General features: G+C 35.4%; 3 protein-coding genes and 1 long non-coding RNA gene across 4 annotated transcripts in view; 2 read left to right on the top strand and 2 right to left on the bottom strand.

The window, feature by feature from the left end:
• The window catches only part of LOC149425988 (arrestin domain-containing protein 3), a 41771-nt gene extending 40521 nt beyond the window's left edge, over window positions 1-1250 (bottom strand). Inside the window, exon 1 of the mRNA XM_089642699.1 lies at window positions 1020-1250. Coding sequence (XP_089498825.1) covers window positions 1020-1134 — 115 coding nt within the window. The 5' untranslated portion in view covers window positions 1135-1250. The remainder of the gene's footprint in view (window positions 1-1019) is intronic.
• Window positions 1251-3514: 2264 nt separating this feature from the next.
• On the top strand, window positions 3515-5917 carry LOC149425987 (uncharacterized). The gene is made up of 2 exons (XR_016304282.1): window positions 3515-4098; window positions 4970-5917. It is a non-coding gene; the product is annotated as an uncharacterized LOC149425987 (long non-coding RNA).
• A 5763-nt stretch (window positions 5918-11680) lies between these two features.
• On the bottom strand, window positions 11681-12271 carry Dpm3 (Dolichyl-phosphate mannosyltransferase subunit 3). Its single transcript, XM_089645423.1, has 2 exons — window positions 12144-12271; window positions 11681-12054 (listed from the first exon to the last, which is right to left on the bottom strand). Exon 2 carries the CDS (start codon window positions 12046-12048, stop codon window positions 11767-11769), a length of 282 nt encoding a protein of 93 aa, XP_089501549.1. The 5' UTR covers window positions 12049-12054; window positions 12144-12271; the 3' UTR covers window positions 11681-11766.
• A 1300-nt stretch (window positions 12272-13571) lies between these two features.
• rb (adaptor related protein complex 3 subunit ruby) overlaps window positions 13572-16379 on the top strand; it is a 52481-nt gene continuing 49673 nt past the window's right edge. Inside the window, exon 1 of the mRNA XM_089642687.1 lies at window positions 13572-13899. Within this exon, the coding sequence (XP_089498813.1) occupies window positions 13796-13899 (104 nt within the window). The 5' untranslated portion in view covers window positions 13572-13795. The remainder of the gene's footprint in view (window positions 13900-16379) is intronic.

Here is a 16379-nt window from a genome sequence, read left to right as displayed (position 1 = left end):
TTATTCTGATCTTTAAAGCCAGCCAACGGATAGCTAGTCAGATATTTAGCCCGACATAGTGAAATACCCCCTTAGACTTTTAAAAAGTCAATCCCTTATAAATAAAAATCGGATATGTTTATCCGAGACACTATCTAGGTTACAAACCAATTTCATTAGAAACTTTGTTTCAATTAAAAAAGGTAGATGCCAAAAATATGGGAAAAATTAGTTGCAAGATGATATTGTTAATTCTGAATTTGAAATACAAGATTGACAAGTATGACGTTTAATAGATAGGTCCCAATGGTCAAGTTGATTAAAACGTCTGTCCCCGGAAGACAAGAGATCCTGGGTTCGATTCCTAGATGTGACTATTGTCTTTTTATTTTCTGTCTTGTTCTGTTTCATTTAGAGTTAATAGTATTATCTTCTACTTCAATGATGATCAAAATAAGTTAAAAAGAAAATGTTATTCCCGAAAATACATTTTTAAATTTAAATTTACACCAGTCATTTCTCTAATCTAATAAGACTTATTTGCTGATCGAGGTTACAATGAGCTAAGAGAGATAATTATGAAAACACAAACTAACCTAACCTAGTATAGCAGTTGCTAGTGAAGTTGAACTCTGTGCAATGTTCTGAAATTTGTTGATATGAAGCTAAATCTGACAAGAACCCAATATTATAATATCCATGAATTTCAATTAATTAATTAACAGGTTTTTTAAATATTAAAAAAAAAACTAAATAATGTAATATCCTCGCCGTTTTTGTTTTCTTTCGAAAACGCTTGACAAGACAACATCAAAAAAATTTCAACAAAATTTTCCACAAGTGTGTCATTATTGTTTACTAATGAGTACAAGCGGTGATTAACACGATATTTTTAGCAGTGATAAAACCATAATAAAGTGAGAAAGTAAACATGTTTTATAATTACAATTAATAAATCAACAAATTTTATGAAAACTCCGTGCTAATAAAAATAAATAAAAAAAGATGACCCTTTGGGATGACACAGACATCTCACTTACCTCTAACTTTTTTTGGAGCATCGAAAGTATATTCGACGGTCCCGTTAATTGTTTGTCCCGGATAATATGAATTCCACGGATTATCGAGAGTTATCTGACAATCTTTTAGACCCATTTTGAAGCTAATTAGGTTTATATTAATACGATCAGATCACGTACACGCCTCTTTGCTATGCTATATTCGTATAAAAATAAATCACACGTAGCTACGGACCCCGCCGGTCGTTTAAAAATGACGTACACCAAAAAGTATTTCTTCTCAATAGAGATGGTCGACATTCCCGTCCCATTTACTTTGTCTCGGTGACTTCGCTGTCACTAAATCACCCGATCATATCGTATTATTATCAAGGTGTGATGGGCCTTTTTAGGGAAAGAAAGTTCTGCGAAAGAAAAAGGTATGAGGGGTGGGTAGGAATCTGGAGGTGAATGTGTCCATGAAGTATGAATTCATTCCTCCCACTGCGATTGCAAAGCGATGGGTCGAGAAGGTCCGTCTGAAAAAGTCATATGGTCTCCCTCAATCAATCTCTCCCTATAGTGATGAAGCCATGTTAAGAAAGGGGAATATATCAAACGGACCGCCCGTTTCTGCACAGAGTCAAGGTTTTTAAGGTATTTTGAGGTTCAGACAAGAGGTGGCTGCCAAATTAAACAGTGCAATTGCACTTGCAATTTGTACAAGGTTTTAGCAGCATATTAAATTATGTGCGGGCCCTATACAGTACGCCCAGTTTTTGAGAGGCTAACTTGACTCTGACTTCGACGGAGCTCTCGTGCCTAAGCTGGTCACTTAGAGTTACACCGAGCATATCAATGGAAGGCACGTTGGGAAGATTGCTTCCGTTGAAGGAGACTAGATTGTAATTTAGATCCATTTTAGACGTAATCAGACATGGTTGGGTGTTTGAAACATTAAATACAATTAGGTTATTCTCACCCCAAGAGGAAACTTCTCCGCTTCAAAGCCCTCCGAGCTGTTGGAGTTTGTGTATCATTTGAGGGCATTCAAACAAAAAGCTATCATGGACTATACTGTTATCCGTGTAACAATGAATTGAATCGCAAGACAAAAGGTCAATATAAAAAAGGCAAGACAAAAATGTGCAACAAAAACAAAGTCGGCGACAGAACTGATCCCTGTGGGACACCAGCAGAGTGGGAGGAAGAGGTGAAACCATCAGCAACCGTCTGAATGGCCTCGGTGCCAAACCCGGTCAAAGGACATTCCAGGTACCGTCCCCAAATATGTGCCTCATACGCGAGAAGATCAAAGCACGAGCGGTTCCGCCGGAATCCGTATTGACGGTCGTTAATAATTTTGTTCTTCTCGGGGTTTGTGAGCAGTTTGTCGTTTACATCACCTTAGAAAGAATAAATGTGAACGCTATGGGGCGGTAGTTGGCCGGGTTGGAGCGGTCACCCTTCTTTGGAATAGGGTAGAGCATTGTCGACTGAACCACGGCTTTGGGCCCACACTAGTTTCTAAGAGTGGATTGTATGGAGTCATCCATCGCGGCACATCATGAAGGATACGAATTCTGAAAACAGACAGCTGACCATGGGAAAGCTTTGAAATGTGCCCGCAGACATAACCAATCTGATGACCTATAGTGCCGCGCTTTTCTGTTTAGCCTCTCGTTTGGCGGTCTGATGTTAACGAGGATTGATGCAAAACCTCTAGAAGGTTTTGATTGATGTCGTCACCAGACAGTGGTTGGACGATCCTAAAGGGGCTGTGACCTCAATCTTGTAACCGGGTGGTACAGTGGCTAGAAATAAGTCTAACATATCGGAGCGGTGAGTCTGGACATCTGGAACCCTTTAGACTTCTGAACCATTTCCACAAATCCGTGGCAAAAAGGGCAAAGGATTCCGTCTATCATCCGATCGAGTCTGTTGATCCTGAGAACTTCAACCATGGTTGGTAACGAAAATTTAAGTCCCCCAGAATCACAAACTCGGCGGAAGGGTAGCGGGGGAATATCATCAATAATTTCGCTCAAATGTTTTAATAGCTCGGATGTGTCTGATTCGCAGAGCTTCCGAGAGCATTGTATGGACACACGTCTCCCTCAACCGGTATATTCTAATCCGGCCCGCCACGCAGCAGGTGGGTTAACGCACCCACCACCGAGACCTGGACAGACATTATCCATTAACTCAGGCACCCCTGCTAAGTCACCAAACGTAGCGAACCAATTGGGGGAACCTACGGCAGATGTGTCGGTCATCAAATAAATGGGTCCCGCGGCGGTGGTACCCATACCCTCCTACCAAATTAAAAACATAGTTTAATATTATACTGCATTTTCCCACCTGATTTATTCTATGGCCAATTTATAGAACGAAAGTCGATTCACCAGTTCCACTGCGGTGATCGGTAACGGGAACCGCATTGACACCCATTTCAGAAATCACCATCTCTACGTTCTCAACAGTGACCCGTGAACATGTCGGTCGGTATTGCAGATTTCTGTATTCGCACACTCACTGTTTACTGTTTACCGCTGTCACCGCTGCGCTCACCGCTGAATGCACTCCATAAATAAACTTGCGTGCACTCGTGATTAGTTTATTTATGCGTTCACTCGAATTCTCGAATGCACTATGCCTTGAATGCTATCCTGAATCGGGGAGAACCAAAGTGAACTGTCTCATTGCGAGGTTTATCTATGTGCCTACTGCCTAATGCTATGACTGACTTCATTCAGTGTATTCTGTCATCTTGATAACTTATACACCGATCACTGTATCTCAAACAAAATCAAAGTATGTCATCGAGTGATTCAAGTGATGTCGAGGATATTATAGTGTGTTACTTATACCTACGATTGAAACGGAAGAAGAGGAGGTTTTGGGTGCACCCGCACCCCTACATTGAACGAAACATCCATTACAGGTTAAATGTAGCAGCCAGGGAATTGTCAGAAGCTGACGAAAAATTTAATGACATATACCGGATGTCTAAAAGTACGTTTAAAGAACTGGCCCGTGTTGTTACTCCATGTATCATAAGAAGGAATACAAACATGAGAGAGTGTATCGGTGCTGAAGAAAGGATATTAATAACACTGAGGTATAATAATTAACAAGGGTAGTTCCACCTTTTACGCCGGTCCTACTATAATGGCGGGAAAGGCATTGCTATCCGATATATATTTTTAAATAATGTATACAAATCTTTTTATAAAAGTTGCAAATAGGTATATGTTTAAAAAACATTTGTTTAAACAACTACACTACGCTCGGGGGCAGCTAGTGTTTTCTGTTTTGTTAATTGGTTTAACAAATGGCAAGGATAAATATTTTCCTAACATTTAATAGGCGCAGATTATGGAAATTACACTTCATATCAACTTATTTGCTACATGAAAATTGAATTAAAAATTAATGGAGTGACGATTGCAAAAGTTTAATTTCAATCTAAATACCCATAAATTACTTAATTACCGCAAACTAAGAACCTAATAGCCTACTATGTGCATGTATAGTTGTTTCTTGTAGTAATTGTTGAAGCGAAATGTAATTCCATAATCTGTGCCTAAAAGTGCAGCGGTTAGGGTATAATTGCTAATTATTTCCCTAACCGCCGCACTTTTAGTCACAGATTATGCGAATTGCACTTTGGTTTAAAAATGACTACAAGAAACTATATTCTTTATTGATGCAGAAAACAGGTTTTAAGGATTTTAGTTTGGGGTTATAATTAATGCGTATTTAGATTGAAACAAAACAAGTGACACTCCATACAAAAAAGTCCAAAATGGCAACAAAGGAATCATTTTATAAGGTAAATTTTGAACTTTGAATAAAAATGGAAAGGTAAATAATTACCAGAATAAATGTGGATCTCACGATCGATCCTCCAGCTTTCTTTCTTGCACTCGGCAACTGAAAATAATATACCTAGGAACTATGTATAAATTTATAATAAAACTGTTTTTTAGGTTCCTCACTACCGGCTGCACTTTTGTTTCCTTGGCACTATATTTTGCTCGAGGAGATACTACTATTTCGAAGATAATAGCGGAAACAACGTCAGCGATATGGGATACTCTTCATCATGAATATATGGCTATACCTTCAGCTGACAAATGGAAATCAATAGCAAACAGATTCAACGAACTATGGAACATACCTAATTGCTTGGGAGCTATTGATAAAAAGCACATAAGAATTCAAAAAATTTCTAATACCGGTTCATCTAATAACAACCACAAAAACCATTCAAATATTCTAATGGCCGCTTGTGACGCCGATGGATTATTTACTATGATAGAAACTAGATACGCCTGTAGCAACAACGAAGGTGGAACATTCCAAAATTTAAGTTTAACACATTGGTTAGAAAGAGATGGTTTAAACCTACCTCGATCTGCTCCTCTGCCTCATGATGAAACATGTCAAGAAGTACCATATTTTTTTGTAGGAAATAATGGGTTCCCTTTAAAACGGTGTTTATTAAGACCTTTCCCAAATGATTATAAAATTGACAATAAAAAAATAATATACAATTACAGGCTTAGTAGAGGAACAAACATAATGGAACGTAGTTTCGATACGATGACACAAAAATTTCAGGTTCTTTTAACTCCCGTTCGTTGCTTTAGCTACCAAACTGTCGCAAGCATTTCAAAAGCTGTTTGTATATTGCATAACTTTGTTGGTGTCAAAGACGGTTTGCAGAATTCCGCACCTGTAATTGAATGTGATCAAGGCAACGGGACACAAGAGTTTAGCTTACGTGAAGAAGTTATGCAGATAAATGCGAACTCGTCTGGCGCAACAGTTCGCCAGTACATGAGTAATTACTTTATAAAACCATGTGCATCACTTCCGTGGCAATACAATTACTGTGTACCTTCATAATAAATGAGGACTAAACATACTACATACCTGATCATTGTTTTATTGTTGCAATTTCACTCCAAGCTTGTCCATTGTAGTTTCTATTGAGTGTGCAGATACAGGGTCACTGAGAGGGGAGTTTAAATCATCAGGACCGGGGTTTGTGAAGGGGCTGCCCCAACAATCGCAGTACCTGATATTACTAAAGCAACGATTGTATCATGAAATGGCTATACAAATCATCCAATTATTATTAATCAGACCAATTGGCAATGCTTTCTGCCCTGGCAGTTATTCAAATTGATTTCCCATAAACACATGCTGTCTCAAGTAGAGCAATTCTTATCGGAACAGCATAAATTTATTGGTGTACAGAAGCTAGGCATACTGCGCAGGGCCCGCAGATACTATGATAGTACACAACTGCTAATCCTGTACAAATCTCAAGTTTGCCCCATGAGCAACCACTTCTAGTTAGGAGCCCCTAAATACCTGAAAAAAACCCGTGATTCTGTACAGAAACAGGTGGTCTATTTGATAGATTCTCCTGTCAGACGGATTGCAGTCTTTAGAACACAGGCGTCGGATAGGAATTCTGTCCTTGTTCTACCGGCATTTCAATGGAAGATGCTCTGAGGAACTAGTGTCATTGATTCATTCGGCAGCAAACATTTGGACACAGTTGACATGAGAATGGGTCGTTTCTATGTTCAACAGCTCGGCTCTGGAAAATTTACTGGCCTCTGTGTTTCCTCCCTCCCACAACATGGGTCTCTTCAAGACTCAAGTTCAATCTTTCCTTTCCACAAAAAGACCCTCCACACAGATTTACCATAGATGGCATAGGCCCTGAGGGAAATTATTTTCCCCGGCCTCTTGTGTGGAGTTAATGTAAAACAAAAAAACTTACAGATAATATATTAGGTGAAGGCTACCAAGTCGAGTGCCCATACAATGATTTCTTAAAGGCCTATGATACCGTAAACCACAACATCTTTTTAAATAAATTGTTAATAATAGGTTTTCTGTACGGTTTCTCATATTCTGCAAAATTTCATCAATCTTTGAATAAAACTGCTGATTTGTATAAAAATCAATGAGGAGAGATCAAAGGAGTGAACATGGGTCGTGAAGAGAGAGGAAACACAGAAGCCGGTAAAATTGTTCCACAGCCGAGCTGTAAAACTCGAGAATGAGTCATGTGTGTCAGAGAATGTGTCAAATGTCAACAGTGTATGTATAAATGTTTGGTGCGTTTCCCGACTATGCACCGGTTAAATGACTCTAGTTCCTTTGAACATCTTCCATTGAAATATCGGTAGATCAAGGACAGCATTCCCACCTGACGCCTGTGCTCCAAAGATTGATAACTATTCCATATTATGCTGTCTCAGTTAAAGTCACAAGGAGGAAATCCATAATTGGTTTTATTTTACTATATAGTACAAACTGATGAAATTTAAACTGTTGATTTCCCAAAAATGAATAGGATAAATAAAATGTGTCATACTTGGCTTTACCGGTATACTATGAAGGCCCAAAATTTCATGTTAAACATGTAATCAAATGTGTAACTCCACTATGAAGGATCTTGGTAGCACGTATTGAATAGTAATAGACATTTTATGCTCATATTGAAATGACCTGTAGTACTTCATTGAGAATGCCGGGTTTCGTCCTCTGAGGATTGGCACATTGAGAGGATTTTTAGGAACATCCATTTCTCATAATGCACATTGGTTAGGACCAGAGATGTGCAAAATGGGTACCCAAAACCATTTGAAATGCAAAATGGAAATGGGTCAAAACTTTTCCATTTGAAAATGCAAAATGGTTTTTAGAAAAGCATTTCAAATGCAAAATACCTATTTTCAAAATGCATTGAAAATGCAAAATGGTTTCTCAGGTCAAACAATTAAAATAATTATTGAATTTTTAAACAATTTTGTTATATAGAACAAACATATTACATGATGATAAATCCAAAAACACCACGACTACAGATTATGAAACCACAAAAAAATTTCGCGGGACTAATGTTGCCAACGTAAAAACATAGAAACTGCTATCTAACATTTAATATTATAGTGTCATGGCCCCATGTTCAGTATTTGAATCAGTATTTTTTTGTAATGGTATCACTCAATTGCCAGGGCTTCTACCAGGGAGCAACTTGACAAATGTAAATTATCTCTCATAGCGAGGTAAGGGACCGACTGATATTTGGGGCTTATGAAAAAAAAATGAGTGGAGATACTAGGAAGAATGTTGCAAAAAAGCATTTAAAATGGAAAATGGTTTTTAGAAAAGCATTTAAAATGCAAAATGGAAAATACCCATTTTGCATTTCCATTTGAAATAAAGCACATCTCTGGTTAGGACTAGGCTTGAGAGTGGGTCGCTGGTTTGGGGCCCGCATTAGCTGAAGTATTCCCTCATGTTGAAGAAGTTTAGAAGAGATATCTCTATCTGACTCCATCTCACTGACTCTATGCTCGGAATAAACCATCTACGGGTCAGAAGGGATGTGCATATTTCTTCAGTCTGGTTTGTGGGTGGTTTGAAAAATCAACTACCATGAAGAACATCAATTTCTATGTTCCCTATGGTTATCTGGTTGACCGGTCGATGGCCGAGTTGACATCGCGTTTGGGTTCCACCCAGGTGTAGTGTGTTCAATTCCTCGGCTGGCTAAGTCCACATCACAACACAAGCAAAATTTTCAGCTTACTGTGATGGTAGTAGGAGATTTTCAAATATTGTCAGGTTATTCGTAACCCGGGAATGTTTGTCTTTCTTTTAAAGAAAAAAAAAAAAAAAATAAAATAAATCTCCGTCACCGACAGCATATCTCCCAGTCTGCAAACTTGCCAATGATCATGCCGGTGGAGAGTAATATCTTGTTGTTAAATAGAATCACTTCTAATACTGATATGTCGTACCACGAATTACTGGAAAGGAACGAATCAACTGCAAGCGGCATTTCGCGTTATTTGTTGTTGCTTCGTTCCTTTCCCATAAGTTGAGGTTCAGTTCGGCAGTTTGGCTTGCTGATGTATACGTAGCATAAGACAAGACAATAACCTAAAATAAACCCAGAATCTTAACGACGTAAGTGAAGCAGTCGTGCACAAAAATATGCAATGTGTGGCCCAGTTTAATGGATAGACCTTCGGTCAAATTTTCCCCAACAAATCTCTAAAATAAAATGAGAATCTTAACGACATAAATGATGTACTCGTGTAAAAACAATATTCGCCGCTTAGCTCTGCATAATGGATGGACCTATGGTCGACTTTGCCCTGGCAGGCATAGAAAATCAATCTTTCTGTGGGGTTTATTTTAATTATTTCCAGAGATGTGCTTTATTTCAAATAAATCCATTTCAAATGGAAATGCAAAATGCAAAATGGGTATTTTGCATTTTAAATGCTTTTCTAAAAACCATTTTGTATTTTGCATTTTAAATGCTTTTCTCAATGCATTTTCCATTTTAAATGCTTTTTTGCAACATTCTTCCTACTATCTCCACTCATCTTTTTTTCATAAGCCCCGAATATCAGTCGGTCCTCAACCTCGCTATGAGAGATAATTTACATTTGTCAAGTTGCTCCCTGGTAGGAGCCCTGGCAATTGAGTGATACCATTACAAAAAATACTGAACATGGGGCCATGACGCTATAATATTAAATGTTAGATAGCAGTTTCTATGTTTTTACGTTGGCAACATTAGTCCCGCGCAAATTTTTTGTGGTTTCATAATCTGTAGTCGTGGTGTTTTTGGATTTACCATCATGTAATATGTTTGTTCTACATTGATGTCCATTATTAAATGACAAAATTGTTTAAAAATTCTATAATTATTTTAATTGTTTGATCTGAGAAACCATTTTGCATTTTCAATGCATTTTGAAAATAGGTATTTTGCATTTTGCATTTGAAATGCTTTTCTAAAAACCATTTTGCATTTTGCATTTTCAAATGGAAAAGTTTTGACCCATTTCCATTTTGCATTTCAAATGGTTTTGGGTACCCATTTTGCACATCTCTGATTATTTCTGATGAACGTATTACTAAAATCTGAAATGTTTCTCGAGGGATCCCTCGGGAAGTTACTAATTTATGGTCTATAACAATAAAATTTGTTGCTTACTGCTAATTTTATAGTTGAAACAGTTTTATAAAATTTTGAAACCATTTTACATAAAATATTTTAATGGTAAGGTCCTATTTTTATTAATATTAAATATAAATAACTTACATCCGTAGGGATCCCTCTACATACATTTGGGATTTTAGTAATACTTTCATCAGAAATACTATTTTTTTTTAAATATTTTAATAATTATCTTTTCGGTGAACTTTTAAAGATGAAGCAAACATAGATTTTATTTTTATTAAAAACAATAATTTTATTGTAGAACTTATTTGTATTTCTCTTTCGTCAAAATTCGGAATTTTCAACTTTTTAAATAAAGATGGGCTTTTGCAAATGAATTGAGTTTTATTTTTATTCATCATGCCTTAAGAGTTTTGAATTGAATTAACCTTCCAGCGGGCGCGCTGTCGTAAAATTTACGACAAACGCGCCTTATCGCTTCCCCCACTCTTGCGACTTAGTTGTAAGCACCGAGCTTCGAGCTATGCTAGAGTCAAATCAAATGTCAAACATTTACCGCAAGATATAAATGCTTTTCTCAAAGTGAATTACGGTAGGGCAGTTGAACCGATAACAGAAGAAGAAAACGGAAGCATTCCAAAATGCGGTGTTGGTCGGTTATGTGCACTGGATAAGAAAAGATCCTCAGCATCAATGAAGTGTTGCCGTTGCCAGTCCTTTACATGCAAGAACCATTCTTCAGTTGAGGTGGTTTGTAACAATTGTAAGGATGAGAATATTGATTCTGACTAAACAGGTCGATAAAATATTTTGTTTTGAAATATTAACATGTTTAGAGTGTTGCTTCGTTTTTTTAAGAAAGTCTAATTTTTTTTTTTTTAAGTACTGCCTATTATGATTTTTCATATCCTTAAAGAAATTCCCTAACGTTTGTATAAAGAAAACACCACTTACATGGAGAAAACTTGATGACGTAAAATTTACGACAAGCGCCAGCTCAAGGGAAATTTCTCAACGCGCCCGCTGGAAGGTTAAAGATTATCATAAAATATTAAGCCAGACTGTTTAGTAACTAACCGCTGCACGTTTAGTCACAGATTATGGAAATTACACATTGTTTCAATAATTACTACAGGAACAACTATTTGCCCAATATATGTTATTAGGTTGCGTATTTAGATTAACTAAACTATCTAAGGGTCATTCCATACCAAAGAAAGTAAAAAATGGCAGCAAAGGGATCGTTTTTTAAAGTGAATTTTGTACTTTGAATGAAAATGTAATTGTAATTATAATGCATCTTTTACCATCTACCCCAACATAAGATGAAACAATTTGTAATTACCATGATAAGTGCTGCAGTTAGTGAAATATTTACTCAAAAAAGTTTTTGTACATATTGCTCTTTATGAAAACGCTCCTCAATTTGAAATTAATTAATGAAGCTAAATGAATACGCTGGTAAGTGAATCTATATAAATAAAAATTTAATGTTCGTTTTTTTAAATCTTAAATCTCCAAAAGTTCTACACCGATTGCTTTGAAATTTTGACACAACTTTGCATTCAAATACGCGTTTTTTATATGCCTATATTATGTAGATGTTACATGTCAAAGGTAAAAACATGCTTTCTTGAAAAACAGCACCATCTGTTGGCGAGGTACAGCTAGTAATAAATAAAAAGCTAAGTTAGTAAACAAAAATATGTATTGGTTCATCTATTTAAACATGTTATAAAAATAAATAATTATCACTTTTTTGTAAGGTTTTCTATTCTAGTCAAATACGAATCCTTTTAGTTTTAAGTCTTGCCTCGCTTCCAAAATTTGAGCTTGAATCTCTAGAGCAGCTTCCTGGCAATCATTGAATGTAAACACCCTGTAGAGGACGACAGATGCAGCATAAATGCCGAATAATCCAACGAAAATGATTGGAGAAACAACAATCAAATTCATCCATTTATCTAGGCAGCAGGAATGCACGTAGCCAAATACGATTGAAAACCACGCTCCAAATAATACGACTGCTACTGATAACCATTCAAGTAATTTCGTCATTATGATCTGTAACGTAAAACATAACGTTAAAAATTAATTCATTATTATGAATTACCCTCGTATAAAACAAAATAGTATAAAATATATAAACTTACAAGCCGGATTCGGGAAGCTTATAAACAAATGGAATGTTGTCGAAATAATAATAACAAACAACTTGAGTAGACTGAGCAGACGATTTGTTTCTTGATTCAATTGAACTTTTTGACAGCGTTGAGTTGACAGAGTGTTGCCAACGGATCTTGGATCTTGGCCTAATGTCGCCGTTTTTCAAACATTAAGTAGCCTAATTTAGCCGAATTTCAGTGCTGCAGTAATTCTAATGAACTCGCATAAATTCTGCCCACATATTCCCCACAAATATTCTACGTGAGCTTGATTCCTCCTTTTATTATTCGAAATCCATGGGGGGGGTTAGCTACGGAATTCCATTTCGAAAAATTCCTCACCGGTTTTTTTCCGGTCGCAAAAATTTTTATATCAAATACCGATAAATTACCACTGACAAATAATACAATATATGATATGGTAAGTAAATTCAAGTTTTTCTTTCTTTTCTATTGGTATTAAAGAGACATTACGACTTCCAAGAAGTATTTTTTGTTTTTTTCATACTTTTATTTTTCCCAATTTTTACATTGTACATATAATATTATAAAAATCAATAAGAATAATGGGAACCAACTAAGGCGCAGCCTGTGCGTAGGTAATATAGTTAAATAATTTATATTATTGTATCTAGAAAGAAACAAATTGTCGGCATATTTAGCAAAAACAAGATTGCAATTTGTCTAAGTGGTTTGTATTAAAAAGTGTTTAAAATAGTGTATAGTAAAGTTATAATTATTTAGTGTAATATTAAGTGTATAGTTTGTGAGAAACATAAAGTGATACAAATTAAATAATAAAAGTTTCAACTGCTGTATTGAAAAAAAATAATTTTAAATATTGAGGAAGTTTAGTTATTACTTGAATATTTTTCGGTAAAAGATTAAAACTATGAGGTCCAATGAAACTGCATTGTGTTTTTATTTGTTTGGTATTCGTTTGGGGAGTATAAAATACATTTTTTGCAAAATAAATATTTTTTTATTCAATTTCGGTTCTCGGTCCTCATAAATAATTTGAAGTGCCATTTTGAGTACTTACCTAAATTTGTGTTTTAACAAAAGTTGCCAATTCATGGGAATTCCCCAAGTTCTAGGGAATTTTCAAGAGTTGGGTATTTTGGGCAATTCTTGATTTGTGAGAATTTAGAACAATTTCGGATTCCTAAAAAAAAAGTATGAATTTTTAAACCCTGAATGAAATAGAAAATCCGAAACCGACCACATGATAAAAAATAAATTTGAATGAATGAATTTGGCTCATTTTGGAAGTAATCAAGTTAGATCTTCAGGGGATTTTGTGCGGAATTTAAACATCTATTGTGGGTATTTTAGAACATATGCATTGGCAACCCTGGTTTTAACAAATAACAACACGATATATTTTGTAATAGCAACACTAAAAGTAATGACGTTTATCGCTTCGGTGTCAGATTATTGTGAATTGTGTTTTTGATTAGGTTTTTGCATTTTGTTTAATAATTGTTGAATCTTTGTCATACGTAATATTAAGAATGTCTGAGTTTCCCTCAAGTTAGTTATATTCATCCGAATATTTTACTTCTTTCATATCACTAAAAAATTGGCACTTTCCCCACATTTGATATCTCGGAAGAAAGTGAAGAATTCCGTTCGTGAAAATGTCTAACCCGTCGTATAATAATGACAGAACAAGCGTTGCAGGGGAGGTTGAGTACCCTGCAGACCCCGCGTCTGGTGGATTCTTCCAAGCTGACTACAAGAAGTGAGTTGCCCAACTCTATTAGCCAATTACTCTTATATTAACCTTATTTCGAATATTTGGCGTATATTTGGTGTAGTCTAAATTACTTAGGTGTTCATTTAGGCGCCGAAACCACTAGAAAGCTTTGCTGTTAAATATGGATATAAGAAATATTTATTTGATAATTTCCTCTTTCCCCAGCATTTCAGTTAGGTAGTTTAAATCCTATATTATTTTTGTACAATTTCACACTATTAGCATATTTAAAATTATATTAGTGAAACTGTTCAATTGGTGCTTACATTTTGTAATGGATATTTGGACTTTGAAAGGTGTGAATTATGTCTTCCATATGCTAAGCTTGATAAATGGAAAAATATTGTATTTTAAACATAGCTATATTGTATTTTCTGTAAATCTCTCTAAGTTCGGATTAGTTAAAAAGTTTTAAGATGATTCGTTAACAGTGTTCTTATTTATCCCAATATCTAATACTACCATATTGTTTTGACATAAACTATTATGTATCATTTGAGTAAAAGCCAATGTTTATTGTTCATAGTAGTTACACTAAATCGATGGCCTAGCGCACACATGTGTTAAGTGCAGTTTTAAGTAAAAACAATCACATGTTTTATATAGCATTTATCAAGATCGTTTACTTTGTAAATAGATCTTAAGTGCGAAACTTTTCATTACTTATTTCGTCTAGAATGGATAAAAAGTGGAAATTCGTATTAATTTTGTTGTTTTACATCTTATACCCTGGAGTATTCTTATAAATTGAATTTTCAAGTTGCTCTTAACGCAGGTGTGCGCTAGGCCATCGAAATACATATTGATAAAAACTTAAGAACCATTATGATTTATTTTAATAATGAAATTAGGAACAATACAAATTTTTTATTTACGAGCTTGTAGCTTGTAATCTAGAACTATTTAGTAGCTTGTAGTTTGTACTCGAGAACTATTTACTAGCTTGTAGCTTGTACCTCAGAACTATTTACTAGCTTGTAGCTTGTAGCTTGTACCTCAGAACTATTTACTAGCTTGTAGCTTGTACTCGAGAACTGTTTACTAGCTTGTAGCTTGTACCCGATAACTATTTATTAGCTTGTAGCTTGTATCCGAGAACTATTTACTAGCTTGTAGCTTGTAACCTAGAACTATTTACTAGCTTGTAGCTTGTACCTCAGAACTATTTACTAGCTTGTAGCTTGTACCTGAGAACTATTTACTAGCTTGTAGCTTGTACCCGAGAACTATTTACTAGCTAGTAGCTAGTACCTGAGAACTATTTACTAGCTTGTAGCTTGTACCTGAGAATTATGGTGAGAAAACTTTGTTCAGTAAAAGTTAAGAGACGATTTAATAAAACAGTCAATTCTGCTTAATCGGGACACAGCGGGTCCAATCATTTTGTCCCAAAGAGGCAGCTGTCCCAAATAAGCGAAGTTTAAGGTCATTAAAACAAATAATTTCGGGTCTATGGCTTATTCTGTAAGAAGGACGGAGTATTTTCACTTTGCAATAAAATCCAAATAAATTTGATAATTCAGTATGCAACTGAAACTTGTTTTTGAAAGGTGATGAAATACAATTTCAAATTTAATTATTAGAAATAAACATATAATTCTATAAGTACTAAAATTTTAAATGCAAACATAAAAGTTTCAAAATGGTTCAACTTACGTTTTTTTGTACAAAGACTGAACTAAAATTATTGATAACGAAAAACGCAAATTTTTTTATACAAATGTACTATAAAAATTACCGTCACCTCTTTTTTTTTGGTTTCATATAAAAATAATTGTTAAAAAATTCACGAAGTTTCATAAATTTTTCTCAAATTGCTGTCAGAATCTTTGGTTTCATAAAAATGAACATTTTAATTCTTTTGTGGGTAACTTCTAGATTTGAATATAAAGCATGGTTTTTCTCTTTCTAACACCGTTTATTTTATTTTTTATTTTTATTTATTTTTATATATATAAATTACAAACAATACAAAACAAAATGAACCGTTGTCTGTCCAACTGGGGAGGATTCCCGTTTCAGGACAGTGTATTTAGTACATAATATTCTTACAATCGAATGGCGATGCTGTCAAAACTAATTTTGAGAACATTGTTGATTGTATTCGAAGTGACAGGATGGTTTCATTATCCTTGAAAGAATCGCAAAGATGTATTGCCCCGTAGACCACTTGCCAAATATTATTTGTTCCGTAGACCCCCTGCCTACCGAATATTGAATTTTCCTAAAACTATTAACATCCCATGTGATAATCATTTCTTTTTTTCGTAAAAAGATTCCCTTCCCTTGCCTGCCCAACAACCGGGTGGCAATATAGTTACTCTGTTTTTGCATTGTGCAGACAGGGGCGCCCTTGTGAGGTATTACACCAAATGAAAATGGAGCAGAATAAGGAAAAGGAATTTCTTTCTGTAGCTGGCCCTACAGAACTGCCCCTTAAGTTCTTTGTTATTGCTTATTCCCAT

The sequence above is a fragment of the Hesperophylax consimilis genome, chromosome 2 (genome assembly GCF_061612785.1).
Source record: "Hesperophylax consimilis isolate HC1 chromosome 2, BYU_Hcon_1.0, whole genome shotgun sequence".
Taxonomy (NCBI): Eukaryota; Metazoa; Arthropoda; class Insecta; order Trichoptera; family Limnephilidae; genus Hesperophylax; species Hesperophylax consimilis.
Note: the sequence above shows the minus strand (reverse complement) of the source record. Positions and strands in the feature narration are given on the sequence as shown.